Here is a 17,453-nt window from a genome sequence, read left to right as displayed (position 1 = left end):
AAGTTCCTGGGATCAAAGGACAATTTTCTATTCCCAGGATATGCTCAAAGCCTAGCTCCCATGCCAGAAATTTGGGGGGGGGGGGGGGATAAAAACAGTAAGTAACCAGGTGTCCATTTAATAATTGTGGGTGGGAGGGATTTTGGGAGATTACAGCAAAACTGCCTGTTGGAGAGGATTCTAGGGATAAAAAATGAGTGAGATTTTTGTTTTGTTTTGTTTTTTTGTATTCCCCCCCCCCCCCCCCCGTTTGTGTGTGTGTGGTGGGGGAAGGCCACAAAAACCTCTGAGAGAGCACTTGTGTCTTGCTGACATCCTAACAGTTTAAACTTACCTGGCAAAAATTGAAAGTTGAGAAAGCATGGTTGGGGGAGCCATTGTCCTGTTGGTCTTCAGCTCCCTTGATCACTCACCATGCCAGCTGGAACTATTGAAAGTTGGAGTCCATATCTGTTTGGGCCCTTACTTACCAGGGCATTCACACTGGTTTTTCCAAGTCCCTCATTTCCAAGCAGAGGTATATCTGGCAAAACAGCTGAAGATTATCAAATGTGCTGTATGCTCCTACCTCCACATGGCTGTTCCAAGAAAATGCATTGGTTCTAGGGACATCCTGCACCATCAAGCAATAAACTGTTATCTAACTATTTTAAATTAGATATTTTTTCCTGACAAAATTGTATCATGAACAAATACAAATTCATAATACAGTATTGTGCACCATAGCTTTTCTTTAATACTTGGCAAGCTTCAATTCCTAACTTTGTTATTTTTCCCCTCAATACATGTAGAAATAGTAATCATACACAGCAACTTGAAAGTATCTGGAATGATTCAAGGATTAATCAGAGGTATGTTTAATAAAAACTAAAACTTTTCTCACTGTCAGAAGAAATCACCGTCCAGTTAGTTAGACCATCTTTTTTCATTTCAGGCAGTGAAGTCAAGACTGGCTTGATGGTTGACCCAAGAACTAAAGCTTTGGTTCTGAATGGAAAGCCTGGCCATCTGCAGTTCTATTCACTGCAAAATGACAAGCAGCTGTACAATGTAAGTTGTTTGTGACTATCTGATACAGTTGTTAAGTGACGCTCAAATGCAGTTTTGTAAATTAAGTCACAAAAATACAGTCTACTGTGATTCCATACTAGTGGCAGAAGAAGGCAAGACATCCCTATCCAGCCAAGACGTCCCTATCCAGGATATTAGTTTCTTAGCAAGCTGGCTTTTTAAAAATTGCCTCTGCCAACATTGTGGCCCAGGATGGACACATCTGAAGGGTGGGTGCTCATTTCTCTGCTGCAACCTAGAAACCAAGCATATTGGTGGAGCAGGAATTGAAAACCTCTGCATCCTTCATCATCCCACTTGCCCACTTACAGGGAACCTGTCCATTTGCAGGGAATTCCTCCTCACCTAATGAAAACTAGGTGAGTTACATGCAAAACTCAGGATCCACCCAAGTATTTTTTTAATGCCTTCACAAAGATAGCAAAGAATGTTAAGACTTATCAGTATGTCTGGAAGTACTCAACTGAACATCAGGCATGTGCTAAGGGAACGTACTGTATATACTCGAGTATAAGTCGAGAAATTTATGCCCAAAAGGTCACCCAAAAACCTGGGTCAGCTTATATACAAGGCAATACTGTAATAGGATTTTTTCCCAAGCGTCTTCCATAGCCCATCTATCTCCCAAAGTGAGGGCCAAGCCGAGGAAGGGCTTGGGAAGCAAACGTTTACTTTCCCCTCCTCCTCAGTTCAGGTGTTCTCTGAGGAGACGGCTGCGCTGTGAAGGGGGAGGAAGGGATACCCTTGACTTATTCACAGGTCATATAAAAATCCCTAATTTTTGTTAACGTGATTGTGTGAAGTGCATTGCACCACGCTGAAGATGTGCACCACCAAAGAATTATAGTTCCCAGAATTCCCCAGCCAGCAGTGTAAGGGATTTTGGAAGTTGAAATTCTGAGAATCAAGAAGACCAAAGCCTGAGAAGGTTGTCTTTAATAGAAAGTTATGAGAGGTGAATAAATTAATATATTAAGATGCATCTTGATATTATGTCTACCCTCTCACCCCCTGAAACCAAATCAGGTATCTGTGCTTATTTTTCTCCCCTAGTACTTTTATACTTCATTAACACTGTTGCTGTTTCAAAGTCTTCTTCCACTACAGGGTTGTTTCCAGTGTGTCAGTTCACTGGCCTCTTATGACTCTCGTTCAACCTTTTGCAGTTGGATATTGTGCAGCAGGAATATATACATCAGCAGGGTCTAAACCAGATTGAGGTAGTAAAAGCTGCATTTGATTCCAAAGGCAACTGGCTGGCCACTGTGGAACAGCGACAAGAAGGAGACAATGAACTTGAATTGCAAATGAAGCTCTGGGCTTATGATGAGCAAACACAAAGGTACTTACACTTAGATTTTTTGAAACATTCAGCAAAAAGCAATTTTTCTTATAATGACCAAATGGGCAGCTTCCTCTAATCTGAAGCTTACCCCTGCCCCCACTGGACTTCGGAGGACACACTCCAGCACCCCAAATTCTTTTACTGTATTTTCTGGCATATAAGACTACTTTTTAACCCAGGAAAATCTTCTCAAAAGTCGGGAGTCGTCTTATACGCTGGGTGTTGTCTTATAGGGCAGGTGCTGAAACCTCCGAGCCAGACTAGAGAATCTGTGGTCGCCGCATATGGTGAGGGGAGCTCAAAAACAGATGCAGCCACATCCCCACCATATGCAACGATCATATGAAAGCAGCTACTGCTCTGATAGTCTTGGGGACAGGGAGGGCTGGGCAGGCAGGGAGAGCTGACCAATCCAAGCAGGCTTTGTATACAACAAGGTTTCCTGCTAAGTACCAGCATGTCATAAACATTTGAATTAAAATTACCATATTGAAATCAAATCTGTTTTTTAAATTTTTATTTGGTGTGCGTTGGAAGAGGGGTAATCTTATACGGTGAGTATATCCCAAACTCTTTATTTTGACTGGAAAAGTTGGGGGTCGCCTTATATGCCCAGTTGTCTTATACGCCGGAAAATACGGTAATTACTGAAAAGGCTCTATATCACAATGGAGCCATAGGGAGGGCAATTTCGCTGGTATTTTGACTGCCCTGATTAGCTGAGATTTTAGCTGCTTGGTGTAGGAAGAGGCCTTTTTCCAAGTAGGAGTGCCTAGGAGTAGCTTCCAGTTTTAAAAAGAAGTTCCAAAACACATTTTCCCTTAAACCACTTGTGGAGAGGCGGACCTGGAGAAATTCCTTTCCCCCACAGTATCTAGAAGGTTGTGTTTCTGTGTGCCTTCAAGTCATTTCTGACTTACAGCAACCCTAAGGCAAACCTATCACAGGATTGTCTGAGGTGAGAGTGTATGACTTGCCCAAAGTCACACACCTGGTTCCCATGGCTGAGGGGATTTGAACCCTCGTCTCCAGAGTCGCCATGTATTGTTCACACCACTATTCCACGCTAGGGGGCTTTCCCTCCAGAAATAAATAAATACAGTTTTGGGAGGTAAGGGTGATAATGGCCACATTTGGGCCCTCAGGATCTGGATGCAACCCATGGGTTGATTTGCCCTTTATTCACCCCTTATATAATGACTGCTTTGCAGAACATCAGTGTTTGCTGAGATTGTTTGAATGACTAATGTAGAGCTTAAGGTGTATGTAAGGTATGGAGCCAAGATATCGTATGGCTTGAGTGTGGACTATGAAACCCCACTGATTGGTGAACTAAAGTTACTGAATGGTTGGAAATTTGAGGACTGAAGGGAAATTGCAGGCAGACAGAGCATGGTGTAGTAGTTTAGGCATTAGACTATGACTGAAGAAAAGGATTCAAATACTGACTTGGCCATGGAAACCCACTGGGTGACTTTGCTCAAGTCACGTGCTCTCACCCTCTGAGGAAGGCAAGGGCAAACGTCCTCTGAGCAAATCTCACCAAGAAAACCCCATGATAGGGGTCACCATAAGTCAGAAGCAACTTGAAGACACACAACAACAAAGAGTTGTGATTCCTAGCATTGGAAGCATCCTTTTCCTCATACACACTCATCCAGTATTATTCCTCTAAGCAATTTATGGCTGAGTCTTCAGACATGAACTGTCATCCTGTTGGTTAATCCCAAGTAGAGTAGACCTGTTCAATCAATTATTGAATAGGGCTTCAGCATGCAGTTAAATCCCATTGATTCAGTGAGTCTACCCTAATCAGAACTAACCATACAATTTAGGCTATGCAGTATGAAAGTCAGTACATAGTGATCAAACATTTGGGGTCTGACAGTGGCATGCTATTACTTGCATGCCTCACACATTCCCCAAGTGACATGATCACTCTCCAACTCAGTTTGCTGCCACATTGGCATCTTCCCAGCACAATTCCTCAGGCAGCATTTGTACTGTATCAGACAAGGTATGCAATGCCCTTCACAAGACTTCTTTTTGTGACATGGTAAATAGACCCTGTGAGCAATAGAAGCTTCCATGTGGACCTCAAACATTGTGACATCCAGGCAGCTCAGGTAACATGCATGTTGGATCTTCCTCCATATTAGGGTTTATCTACATGGGCGATTTACCCCAAATTCCCACTGGTTTGCTGTGTCCTGTTTACATGACACAGGCCCAAACCCCCAAATCAAATCCAGACTGTTTTCACAGTACCTGCACCCCATTTGGGGCTTCTTCCCTCTAACTCACATTTAAATAACTCACATTTTGCTGCAGATTTTTGACTCTCTTTGCAGCAATGACAGTGGCTGCCTTCACTTATAATCCCATGTGAGCCACCCCACAACAGAACTGTGAGTGCAAGTTGCTCTCAGATCAGAACTAGGTGCCCAGTGTCGATAACATGGCTGGCCACCTAATTCTGACCTCAGCAGCGGCGATGGACAACAAACAGAACCACGTGGGAAGGCAGTCACCTGTTGTTTGCTATGAGAGCTGAAGTGTTGCAGCAAAACAAAGCAGGTAGTAGTGGGGAACTGAAGACCAGAATACTCCAGGGACATCCTAGCTGTCTGAAATCTTGTGCTGGTGAGCTTTCCAAAGTGGGCTGCAAGTGAAAGAAAAGCCTCATTTACTTGGCTATTTATTTGGCCTAGTGTAGCTTTACACTGTATATACTGTGTGGTAGTAGACTAGAATTGTGCAACCTGGTGTTCTCTAGATGTTCTGGACTAACTCCTATAGCCCCTGACCAGGCTGGAGCTGATGGGGGCACCAGGTTACATCCTTCTCATGTGTAGATGACCTGTGCTGCTACCAGAAAAAAAGAGTTGCTGATAGCTAGGGAACCAGTGGCAAGTGCAGTATTTTCATAGCAAAGATGGGAGTTGTGTGGCCCTCTAGATGTTGTGTAACTGCAGCTCCTACCAAGCCAGCATAGCCAAAATGGGAAATGCTGGGAGCTGCAGTTCAGCAACCTCTAGATGGCCACACTACAGCATATGCATCTGTTCATGAACCTTGCAGATGGCAGCCAAAAATCAGTTTCCACTTGCCATGGATGTGTTGGTATCTAATGACACTTCTGTGCTAGCTGGTTGTTATAGTAAGCAAAGGAGGTTGCACACCAAGCACATCTTCCTGTACTGCTCAGTTTGCATTCGTGGGCCTTGCAGAAGACCACAGATTGATAGATTGTACCTAAGGTGATTTCATGTGCTGGGATGACTTGCAAAGTAAATGCATTGTTACTTGCCAATGAATATAGTGTGGAGTGCAACATGATAAAGTGAAGGTATTTGGTTCAGCAGTTGATCTGCTCTCTTAATCGTTTTTCAAAAACGGCATTTGCTTGCTGGAATGGATGCTCACCATTTAAAAAATAAATGCATAATCCAGCACAGAATTGGCAGCTTGATTCTCACTGACCTCATAGAAATGTCATCTCCCTTTTTTTCTTACAGCTTTACTTTGAACACAAGAATAAATATGCCACATGAAGATCATATCACAGCTGTGTGTTTCCGTTGCACAGATGAAACTATAAACATAACACCCACTTTGGTAACAACCAGCAATGATGGACATTTTAAAGTCTGGATGCTGGTGACTGAAAGTGATGGTGAAGGTACGTTTGGTGGTGAAGGTTGTTTTTGTTCACCAGAGTTTCTTGACAAGGTTGGGTGGTCTAAAACATGACAGAATTCATTTTTATCCTTTTGTAGTTCAATGTGTAGTAGGCACTATGTGCTGAAAGGAACCAACAGTTTGCAGGGCTTCCAAAATTCCAGCAAAATGTGTACTTTTGCACATAGAAGGAGTTTCCAAAGTATGTAGAAATATTCCTCCCTATTTGAGGTAGCCACATACCATTTCTACAAAATCAGTACTTGATCACTTGATCATTTGCTGTTAAAAGGAACAATACCAAGTTTTAAAAAAATTCTGGCATCTTTGAAAATAACAAATTACTTTATGCATTTGATTTTGAAACCTGGAGCACACCTACTTCTTAGTAAATGCCCAGACTGCTGTTTCAAGTGCGGTGGTTTTTTCCCCTCCCAGTTTTTATTTTCTGAGCAGTGGAATCTGGACTTCAGTGGCTCTTTTATGTGGTACTGACTTTGAAACACATTCTGAAAGCGACTGTAGCTCTAATCAAGGCCTTGGGCTCATCCCAGGAAAAATAGCTGGGATTGGCATGTTCTAAATCTGGAGGAACATTTAAGTACTACCTTGCATTAAAAACTGAAGTCATGTTTAATCCAGGAAACCCTATACATTTGTGGTTGGTGTTGCAGAATTGCTGTTGAACTAGGTGGCAATAAAACCACCTAACTCAAAGGTATCTAGTTTTTAATTTCCACTGCTTTGTTCCACTCCTAAGGAATACACCAGCTCTGGTATAAACATAATAGCTTTAGAAGTGACTTCCATCATCTTTAGGATGTACCTTGACTGGGGAGTCAGCCCAACATTTGTTTGATAGTTCTTCACCCACTTCCTGTCCTTGAGCTTGGAAGGGAGGTCTATGAGCAGTTTGATTGCTGCATTGGAAAGGTCAGAGCTTCATGGCTGTGGAGGCTGAAACTAGCATGCTCCATGCCACCATTTCCTGCTCTGAAGCAGGAAAAGGAGGTGAGGACTACCCCATCTTTCCAATGGAGCACAGAGGTACAGGACCTCCTGATATGGTCAGATGCACAAAGTCAGTACTTGGAGAAAAGGGCCTTCCTTACCCCCCCCCCCTTAGAAACAGGGCAAGGAGCACTTTGACCATGTAAGCAAACCAACAAGGGGAAACAAGCAGGTGGTCAGTGTTTCTGGCTCAGCTAGCAAGGTTAGTGGACTCACACCTTATTACATTTTCATGTGCTAATTTTCACGCTGCTGTTTGCCCTCCTCCACCTGGGCAGGAGCGGCCCTAGGGACTTTGCCGCCGCCGCCGCGGCGTTTCTCCAGGGGGTGGGGCCGGTGGGAGCGGCCCCTACAAAAGCCGGCCCACCGGCTCTCCCCGAAGAGGACGCTGCTGTTTGCCCTCCTCCACCTGGGCAGGAGCGGCCCAAGGGACTTTGCCGCCGCCGCCGCGGCGTTTCTCCAGGGGGTGGGGCCGGTGGGAGCGGCCCCTACAAAAGCCGGCCCACCGGCTCTCCCCGAAGAGGACGCTGCTGTTTGCCCTCCTCCACCTGGGCAGGAGCGGCCCAAGGGACTTTGCCGCCGCCGCCGCGGCGTTTCTCCAGGGGGTGGGGCCGGTGGGAGCGGCCCCTACAAAAGCCGGCCCACCGGCTCTCCCCGAAGAGGACGCTGCTGTTTGCCCTCCTCCACCTGGGCAGGAGCGGCCCAAGGGACTTTGCCGCCGCCGCCGCGGCGTTTCTCCAGGGGGTGGGGCCGGTGGGAGCGGCCCCTACAAAAGCCGGCCCACCGGCTCTCCCCGAAGAGGACGCTGCTGTTTGCCCTTCTCCACCTGGGCAGGAGCGGCCCAAGGGACTTTGCCGCCGCCGCCGCGGCGTTTCTCCAGGGGGTGGGGCCGGTGGGAGCGGCCCCTACAAAAGCCGGCCCACCGGCTCTCCCCGAAGAGGACGCTGCTGTTTGCCCTCCTCCACCTGGGCAGGAGCGGCCCAAGGGACTTTGCCGCCGCCGCCGCGGCGTTTCTCCAGGGGGTGGGGCCGGTGGGAGCGGCCCCTACAAAAGCCGGCCCACCGGCTCTCCCCGAAGAGGACGCTGCTGTTTGCCCTCCTCCACCTGGGCAGGAGCGGCCCTAGGGACTTTGCCGCCGCCGCCGCGGCGTTTCTCCAGGGGGTGGGGCCGGTGGGAGCGGCCCCTACAAAAGCCGGCCCACCGGCTCTCCCCGAAGAGGACGCTGCTGTTTGCCCTCCTCCACCTGGGCAGGAGCGGCCCTAGGGACTTTGCCGCCGCCGCCGCGGCGTTTCTCCAGGGGGTGGGGCCGGTGGGAGCGGCCCCTACAAAAGCCGGCCCACCGGCTCTCCCCGAAGAGGACGCTGCTGTTTGCCCTCCTCCACCTGGGCAGGAGCGGCCCAAGGGACTTTGCCGCCGCCGCCGCGGCGTTTCTCCAGGGGGTGGGGCCGGTGGGAGCGGCCCCTACAAAAGCCGGCCCACCGGCTCTCCCCGAAGAGGACGCTGCTGTTTGCCCTCCTCCACCTGGGCAGGAGCGGCCCAAGGGACTTTGCCGCCGCCGCCGCGGCGTTTCTCCAGGGGGTGGGGCCGGTGGGAGCGGCCCCTACAAAAGCCGGCCCACCGGCTCTCCCCGAAGAGGACGCTGCTGTTTGCCCTCCTCCACCTGGGCAGGAGCGGCCCTAGGGACTTTGCTGCCGCCGCCGCGGCGTTTCTCCAGGGGGTGGGGCCGGTGGGAGCGGCCCCTACAAAAGCCGGCCCACCGGCTCTCCCCGAAGAGGACGCTGCTGTTTGCCCTCCTCCACCTGGGCAGGAGCGGCCCTAGGGACTTTGCCGCCGCCGCCGCGGCGTTTCTCCAGGGGGTGGGGCCGGTGGGAGCGGCCCCTACAAAAGCCGGCCCACCGGCTCTCCCCGAAGAGGACGCTGCTGTTTGCCCTCCTCCACCTGGGCAGGAGCGGCCCAAGGGACTTTGCCGCCGCCGCCGCGGCGTTTCTCCAGGGGGTGGGGCCGGTGGGAGCGGCCCCTACAAAAGCCGGCCCACCGGCTCTCCCCGAAGAGGACGCTGCTGTTTGCCCTCCTCCACCTGGGCAGGAGCGGCCCAAGGGACTTTTTTTTTGGAGGGAGGGAGATTGAGAATAGTTTTTTTTTTTTTTTTTTTTTTTTTTTTTTTTTTTTGGTATTATTGGGGATAGATGGGGCTACGCCCTGTTTCTGCAGCTGTATATTATCAAATTGTATTTTTAGATTGTTTCTGTAGTTGATTGTATATGAACAGCCATAGGAGGGTGGGGGAGGGATAGAGATGCGGGGGATGCCTGGGTCGGGGACAACACCTTGGTGGGCGGAGCCCCTATTGAGGTTGTGCGGGGCAGGGGGAGGTATGGCGGTGGGAGAAGGGACTTCCGTTTCAGGGGAAGACGGGATAGATGCGTTATACCTATCTCGCCTTCCTGTCCCCCTCCCAACCTGAAGGACCTGAGGGTCATTCCAGCCGTGCCACAAACCCTGTCGCTGCTCCTGTGCAACGCCAGGTCTATTAATAACAAGACCCACATCCTCCATGACCTCTTGGAGGACTCTAAGTGTGACCTGGCTTGCATTACCGAGACCTGGCTGGGGCCTGAAGGGGATGTGGTGTGGGCTCAGGCCCTGCCTGTCGGGTTCTCGGTGAAGGACCAGCGTAGGTTAGGTGGGCGGGGGGGGGGGTGTGGCCTTGGTACATAGGAACACCGTGTCCCTCACCAGGAACCACCTCCGACAGACCACCTATATCGAGTGTATTTACCTGACCCTAAAGGCTAGGGACAGTCTAGGGATTCTGTTGGTGTACCGGCCACCCCGTGCATTAGTGGACTCCCTTAACGAGCTGACACAGCTGGTTGCTGAGCTGATGTTGGAGACGCCCAGGCTTCTTGTCCTGGGTGACTTCAACATCTCCCTCACGGCCAGCTCTGTTCCATCTGGTGCGGCTCGGGAATTCATGGAGACCATGGCGGCCATGGGCCTGTCTCAGCTGATACAGGGTCCCACGCATTGTGCGGGTAATACTCTCGATTTGGTCTTCTGTTCGGAGGCGGAAAATCCGTGGGTGGAAATAGCTGATATTTCCCCCTTGTCATGGACGGATCATTTCCTGGTAGAGGTGATAATCAAGGCTTCTACCCAGATCCCCCCTGGGGGTGGTGGACCGGTTAGGATGGTCCACCCTCGAAGGCTGATGGAACCTGAGAGGTTCCAAGAAGCCTTAGAGGGGTTCACGGCTGGAAATGACGACGACTCTGTTGATGCCCTTACTGGCATCTGGAATGCCGGTCTTTCTGGGGCTATACACAGAATCGCTCCCAAGCGCCCTCTCAGACCCGCTTCCAAACGCAAGCCCTGGTACACAGAAGATCTCCGGGCAAAGAAGCGGGCTCTGCGACGGCTAGAGTACCGTTGGCGGAAACACCTTCGCTTAAGCGACAAGACTCTCCTAGACCGACTGTTAGAGGACTATGGAGAGGCAATACGAGCAACAAAGAATTCGTTCTATGGTGCTCGCATTGCGTCCGCGGAGTCACGTCCAGCAGAGTTGTTCAGGGTGGTCAGGGAGCTAACTCAACTCCCTCCTGCCCTGAACCAGATCCTTGAACCTTCTAAGGCCTGCTGTGACTTGTTCAATGACTTTTTCGTGGATAAAACTTCTCGTATAAGCGAAGGTCTGAACGCCGACATTATGGCAGAACCTAGGGTAGAAGTGTCCGGAGCCTCCGTAGACTGTATTATTCTGGATCAGTTCGAGTCGGTGAGTACCGAGGATGTGGACAAGATCCTCGGAAGTGTTCGGAAAACAACCTGCTCTCTTGATCCCTGTCCCTCATGGTTAGCGGCCCAGGGGGGACCGGCGGTGACACTCTTGTTACGCCGGATAATAAATACATCTTTCAGGGATGGGCGATTTCCATCGGATCTTAAATTGGCCATAGTAAGACCGATCCTAAAAAAGCCCTCCCTTGACCCCCTGGTTCATAATAATTATCGGCCGGTGTCGCTGCTACCATTCTTGGGGAAGGTGATTGAGAGGGCGGTTGCGATTCAGCTTCAGGCGGTCTTGGATGAAACGGATTATCTGGACCCATTTCAAACTGGCTTCCGGGCGGGTCATGGGGTTGAGACGGCCATGGTCGCCTTGGTCGATGATCTCCGTCTGGGCATTGACAGGGGAAGCGTGTCCCTGTTGGTGCTCTTGGACATCTCAGCGGCTTTCGATACCATAGACCATGGTATCCTTCTGGGGCGCCTGGCTGAGGTGGGAATCGGGGGCACTGCGCTCCAGTGGTTCCGTTCCTACCTCTCTGGGAGGTCCCAGATGGTGCAGCTGGGGGACGTGTGCTCCAGTGAGCGGGCCCTCAAAACTGGGGTCCCTCAAGGAGCCATTCTGTCCCCCATGCTATTTAACATTTACATGAAACCGCTGGGAGAGATCATCCGGAAACATGGGGCGCGGGGTTATCAGTACGCTGATGACACCCAAATTATTTTCTCTATGTCTCCGACTGATGCAGTGACCGGGGATGGCGTCTCCCCCCTCGTGGCCTGTCTGGAGTCAGTAATGGGCTGGATGAGGGAAAACCGACTCAAACTTAATCCAGAGAAGACGGAGGTACTAGTGATAGGTTCCCCTGGTCCAGGAATGACGGTGGTTCCACCTGTCCTGAATGGGGTCACGCTCCCCGTGAAGGACTCCGTGCGCAGTCTGGGGGTGCTTCTTGACTCTTCCCTTCACCTGACTGCTCAGGTGAATGCGACAGTCAAGAGCACCTGTTATCAGCTTCGGCTGATTCGCCAGCTGCGCCCATACCTGGCCCAGAGGGACCTTGAAACTATTGTACACGCTCTGGTAACTTCGAGACTGGATTTCTGTAATGTACTCTACATGGGGCAACCCTTATATCTAACTCGGAAGCTGCAATTGGTGCAGAACATGGCAGCACGGCTGGTCACTGGCGCTCCCAGGACCAGCCATATAACACCCGTGCTTAAAGATCTCCATTGGCTGCCCATTCGCTTCCGAGCACAATATAAGGCGTTGGTTATTACCTATAAAGCCCTAAATGGCTTGGGTCCAGGATTCCTGAAGGACCGCCTCTCCCCGTACATTCCGCCTCGCACCCTCAGAACATCCGGGCAGCAACTCCTGAAGGTGCCTGGGGCTAGGTTGGCTGCTACGGCCAGAAGATCTTTTTCCACAGCTGCCCCAGCCCTCTGGAACACGCTGCCCACGGAGCTCCGCTCATCCACCACCCTGGCCCAATTTAGGAAGGGTCTAAAAACCTTCCTATTAAATCAGGCATTCCCCGACTAAAACATCCTGTGGGCCTCCCTCCTCTCTCGTGGCCGTGAGGATGGGCTAAGGGGGTTTTTATTGATTAATATTATTGTGCTTGTTTTTAATTCTGTATTCTGTCTGCGCTTCGGTGCATTTTGTCAGCCGCCCTGATCATTCGGAAGGGCGGGGTATAAATAAAAATTTTTATTATTATTATGTTTGCAGCAATTCTATAGATCCGTTCGTCTCTTCTTTCAACAGATCAAAACAAAACCTGGGCCTGTGATTTTGTAGGAAGTTATCACAACTACCGAGCGACAAATTGCTGTTTCTCTGAAGATGGTTCTTTGCTTGCAGTTAGTTTTGATGAAATAGTCACTGTGTGGGACTCAGAGACGTGGGATCTGAAATGTACATTCTGCCATCCCCCTGGAATTATACTGTATGTAGCTTTCCTTGATTTTTCATGCTCTGCTGTGCTTTGCTTAACTTAAATTGATAGATGTGTTTGAAAGACACTGTGGCTTTAAATTGGTTTTCTGCAAATGTAAAGCACGTAGCCATAAATTTTTCTGTTCAGAAGCAACTCTTTGGGTATGTGATAAGCTTCCCCATGCTTCTGTTCTTCTTTTGTGTTTTGTTTTTCATTCCAAGACACAATTCTTTAATAGAAGCATTACTCTTAGCCAATTTACTTTTATAATAATAATAATAATAATAATAATAATAGGTTTTATTTATATACCGCCCAACCACTGGGAATCCGAGCGGTTTACAATAGAGGGGATAACAGACAGTTCCCTGCCCACAGGCTTACAATCTAAAAGACACGACACAAAAGGAGAAGGGAATGGTGAGGGAGGGAGGGAATCAGGTCCAGCATTCTTCTCTCCCTCTGAGGCCTGGACCTAGGCAGATGGACCGGAGGGAGGGCTCTTCTTCTTCAGGCTAGCCCCTGATGGTACTGGGCCAAAATGTCTAAAATATGTCTAAAATAACTCCCATAAAATTCAGAATAGCATAATTTTGACATGTATTTGTCTAGAACTTCCTTTTTAGCATTCAGACCTTGGGTTAAGAATAAAGGTGGAGAGTGATGATGGATTTAAAAAGATACAGGATGAATCTCCTTTATCTGGAATTCCAAAATACCCAAAAAGCCAAAACTTTTTCATGGGTGGCTGAGATAGTGATACCTTTGTTTTCTGATGGTTCGTTGTACACAAACTTTGTGTCGTACACAAAGTTATTAAAAATATTGTATAAAATTGCCTTCCAGCTATGTGTATAAGGTATATGTGAAACATAAATTAATTTTCCGTTTAGAGTTGGGTCCCATCTTCAAGATAGCTCATTATGAAAGTATATGCAAATACAGTTATTCAAAAAATTTTAAAAAATCAAAACACTTCTGGTCTCAAACATTTCAGATAAGGCAGACTCAGCCTGTATTGGGATAAGAAAGCATCTTACAGAATGTTCCTTGATACTTAAGAGTACTTGTAAAAATGTATTATAACAATATGGATATCCCTTAGCTTTTAGTACTGTTGTTCTCACATCCTCTGAGATGAGCCTCTTTCAAATCAGCCAGTGGTTTTTCACATTGTCTGTAAGAACTGCAGTAGTGAAAACTCAAGAGAAGGACTGAAGAAAGCAGTGGCTCGCTAGATGTTGAACTCTAGTCCCTATTAATTCTAGACAGCCCTAATCAGTATGAGGTATTTATAGAAATTGAAGTTCATCTGGTGAGCCAGAAGTTTCCCACTTCTGCTGTAGGACATTCTGGATTCACAGATAAGAGGAGAGAAGCTTCCTTATCCCACACTAAACACTGCTTGTATAACATTCATTTTTAAATGTGCCATATTAATGGCAGTTCTGTCAGGTCACAAGGCATATTTGTTCTTCCTGTTTCGTTGAATGCCTTGCAACGTCTATCTCTCTGTTTGCAAACTAGTTGCTGCTAACTCATTTTCCAGTGTGGAAAATGACTCCAGGAAAGTTCAAGAATTGATAAAAGACTTCTTATGTTGCTTTTTTTTTTACCACCTGCATGTACCACTGTTATCTTAATTGGATTCCAACAGGATGGTTTATGAGGAAGCTGCTGCTCTTCTATTTGTCTATGAAATGCCTCTCTTGAGGCAGTTTGTGTAGAGTGTCAATATTTCCCCAGTTGTCAAAGAGGAGGAGGAATCACACTGATCGTAATTACATGGTCATAAAATAGAATCTGTCCCAAAGTCTACATACAATGTTTCAGGAGAGTTAGGTGAGAATTAGACAAAAGCTGCTTGGTGGTGGACTGAGAAGACTATGGTCAGCCTTAACTACTTAATTTCCTGTGTGTCTGAACATGAGTAATGTGCTTCTCATTGTGCTGACACATTTAAAAGCGTGGCTGGTCACAATACTAATAAAACGTTTGCTTGTGAACACTCCTCATTTTTCATTGTAAAATGAAATGAACTCTTTAAACCTGTATAGAGGTATTTCACATGGAGAAAGTTACAATACCTGAGTGGAGTTACATGGACATTGGTAATGGTCTTTAAGATATGAGACTGTGAGAAGTCATTGCACACACCTGTCTGCTGCCACACTTCCATCCCAGAATGATTAAGCAGAAGAAATGAGTTGTATTTTTCAGTCAGATGAGAGTGGCTCTGCTAATTAATGTTGTCTTGGCCATTTATTCTTCCAGAAGCCTGTGTTTTGGAAGGCTAAGTTGTTCGAAGTACCTCCTTGCCACCACCAGTACTGGCTCCTTGTGTTGCTGGAATTTGCTGAGCTGCACATGTAAGACTGTTTCTCTTTCTTTTGTTTGGCTTCTTGTTTTAGTATTTCAAACACTGCTTATGTTGACAGTACTTGAAAAGGCAATTGCTATCTATTTCTCTGCTGCTGGGCTCCTCTCAGAGCAGGTGTTGGTGGAGGGTTTTTGTAGTCTCAGGCTGAGTTTGGAGGACCCACGCTGCCTCTGTCTCCGAGGGCTGGGAGGAGGAGAGCTCAGGCGTGCCCAAGGCCAAATGCCAGAACTCTTTCTCTGCTGCTGGGCTCCTATCCATTGCTATCTATTTCAGATGTCTGCCTATCATGTCAGATGCTTTAGCTTATCCAGTCACTGGAAACCACTTTGGTGATCATATAAAATTAATATGGTCTTGTTAAAAATGGCCTTAGTCTGTCTCTCTTTTTCTCTCTCTCTCTGATTACCATTTGGTTAACGCCATTATAAATATCATTGTCAGTGGACAGCTATTAACTTTGACATGGAAAACCTTAGTTTAAAGTCTTGTACTTTTAGAACTGATTTCATAACAAAGCATGTGACTCTAATAGCACTGCTTCTGATGTAAAAGGCCAGCAAGAGACCACAGAACTGAATTTAATTTGCCTGCCTCGTGATGTTGCATCTTATTTTATGAGGCTGAAGCTCTTAGATCAATGGTGGGCAAAATGCAGGCCTGCAGAAGTCATTGGACTACAAATCCCAGCACCCTTGGCCAGCACAGTCATGCTGGGAGTAACAATTCAACATCTGGAGTGCCACCTGACTCTCAGCCCTGCCTTAGTCTCTGAAAAATGCCAAACTTGTCTTACTGGATTGGGCAAGGGCTTGCCTGTCTTAGCACTCTGTCTCCAGAAATGTCTGGGTAGGCATTTTGAGAGGTCACAGACAGAGCATAGCCCCCATGTCCAGCAGCTGGTTTTCAGAGGTATAGTAGCCATTGACAGCCCTGACTTCCATTAACACTTCATTTCTGATGTAGTGTTTAGAGTACAGGTGTTCAAGCTGAGGCCCTCTGCAGGCTGCAGCTTAGCTGAAAATCAAAAATTCAACCAATATGGGGCCTCACCTTCCAGTTTATTCTTTTCCTTTGAAAGTCTTGGAAGGGTTTTTAGCATCAAAAAATAAAAATAAAAACACCTTAGGAAGTCTTCAGGAGCAAATAAATGGGGGTTGGTTGTTGCAGCCCACTCTAAATTTCTAAGGGTTCAGTAGTGTGTTGTTGTTTAAAGAAGCTCTGGACTTGTGGTATTTGAAACAAGAATAAGTTTATTTGAAAACAGAACTGTATAAGATATGATGGATATGAAGTTGTTATTTTAGTCTTTGTTACTTAGTTACAGGAGGCACGTTACAGACCGCCGGATTGCGGCGGTCTGCTGCCGCCGCTGGTTACTGCATCCAGGAACCACAGCAGCGCGGTTCCCAGATGCAGCAAAGAAGGAGCGTGAAAATCGTGCTCCTTCTTGCAGCCCAGAAGAGACGCCGCAAGGCGCTAGTTGCGCACTTGTGGCGTCACTTCCGCTGCGCGACGTGCGGACGCAGAGCGTCCGTTACGTCAAAATGGCGGCAGCCATGTGGAACGGCCACCGCCATTTGTTATGGACTCAGTCCGTGCTAGGGTTAGGGGCGTCTGGAAGAGACGCCCCTTTCTAACCCTAGCACGGACTGAGTCCGTCCTAGGGTGCCCGTTTGTAATGGGCCGAAGTATCTTTTTATTATTAACTCAGCCACTCAGGCTATAGAATCCATCTTTTCTCCACATACCTCCCCCTTAATAAGTCATTGATACATTCAAGCTCTTTTCAAGCTTGCATGTGTAAATGAGTATTCAAGTGATATTTTAAAACAATATATCAGTTTTAAACACTTTACCTGTTTTTATACTTAGACTTAAACAGCATTATACATAACATCATATAAACATCAGGTTATACATATAATATATTTTTAAATACTTACTTTATCATATCTCTATATATTTTTTCTCTCCATTGTAAAAGCAATATTTAACGATCCTCTTTAAATCTATAGTTATTATCCCTTTACTATAACATACAATATAAGTTTTATCAATAACCAATTACCAAGTTATGTATCTTCAGGCTTTTTCTGTGGTCTAACAGCAAACATACATTTATCTTTTAAAATATATTTTTAATATTAATTTTAACTTGTTTTTAACTCATTAACAACATTTCAACCCAAATTTAGATCCTTATGAGTTCATCTTAAATTTATTACCCAAC

The 17,453-nt window shown here is 47.2% G+C and overlaps 1 protein-coding gene across 3 annotated transcripts in view; it reads left to right on the top strand.

Moving 5' to 3' along the window:
• Positions 1–17,453, top strand: part of WDR75 (WD repeat domain 75) — a 49,672-nt gene that overhangs the window by 20,378 nt on the left and 11,841 nt on the right. For all 3 annotated transcript variants that reach the window (XM_089519614.1, XM_089519610.1, XM_089519611.1), the window contains exons 10-15: positions 792–851; positions 935–1,050; positions 2,238–2,413; positions 5,935–6,098; positions 12,672–12,852; positions 15,118–15,212. In XM_089519614.1, coding sequence (XP_089375740.1) covers positions 792–851; positions 935–1,050; positions 2,238–2,413; positions 5,935–6,098; positions 12,672–12,852; positions 15,118–15,212 — 792 coding nt within the window. The remainder of the gene's footprint in view (positions 1–791; positions 852–934; positions 1,051–2,237; positions 2,414–5,934; positions 6,099–12,671; positions 12,853–15,117; positions 15,213–17,453) is intronic.

This window comes from Sceloporus occidentalis, unplaced genomic scaffold (genome assembly GCF_023333645.1).
Source record: "Sceloporus occidentalis isolate IW3139 unplaced genomic scaffold, rSceOcc1.0.p SCAF_4, whole genome shotgun sequence".
NCBI classification, from domain to species: domain Eukaryota; kingdom Metazoa; phylum Chordata; class Lepidosauria; order Squamata; family Phrynosomatidae; genus Sceloporus; species Sceloporus occidentalis.
The sequence above is the reverse complement of the archived record's forward strand: the minus strand, read 5'-3'. Positions and strand labels throughout refer to the sequence as shown.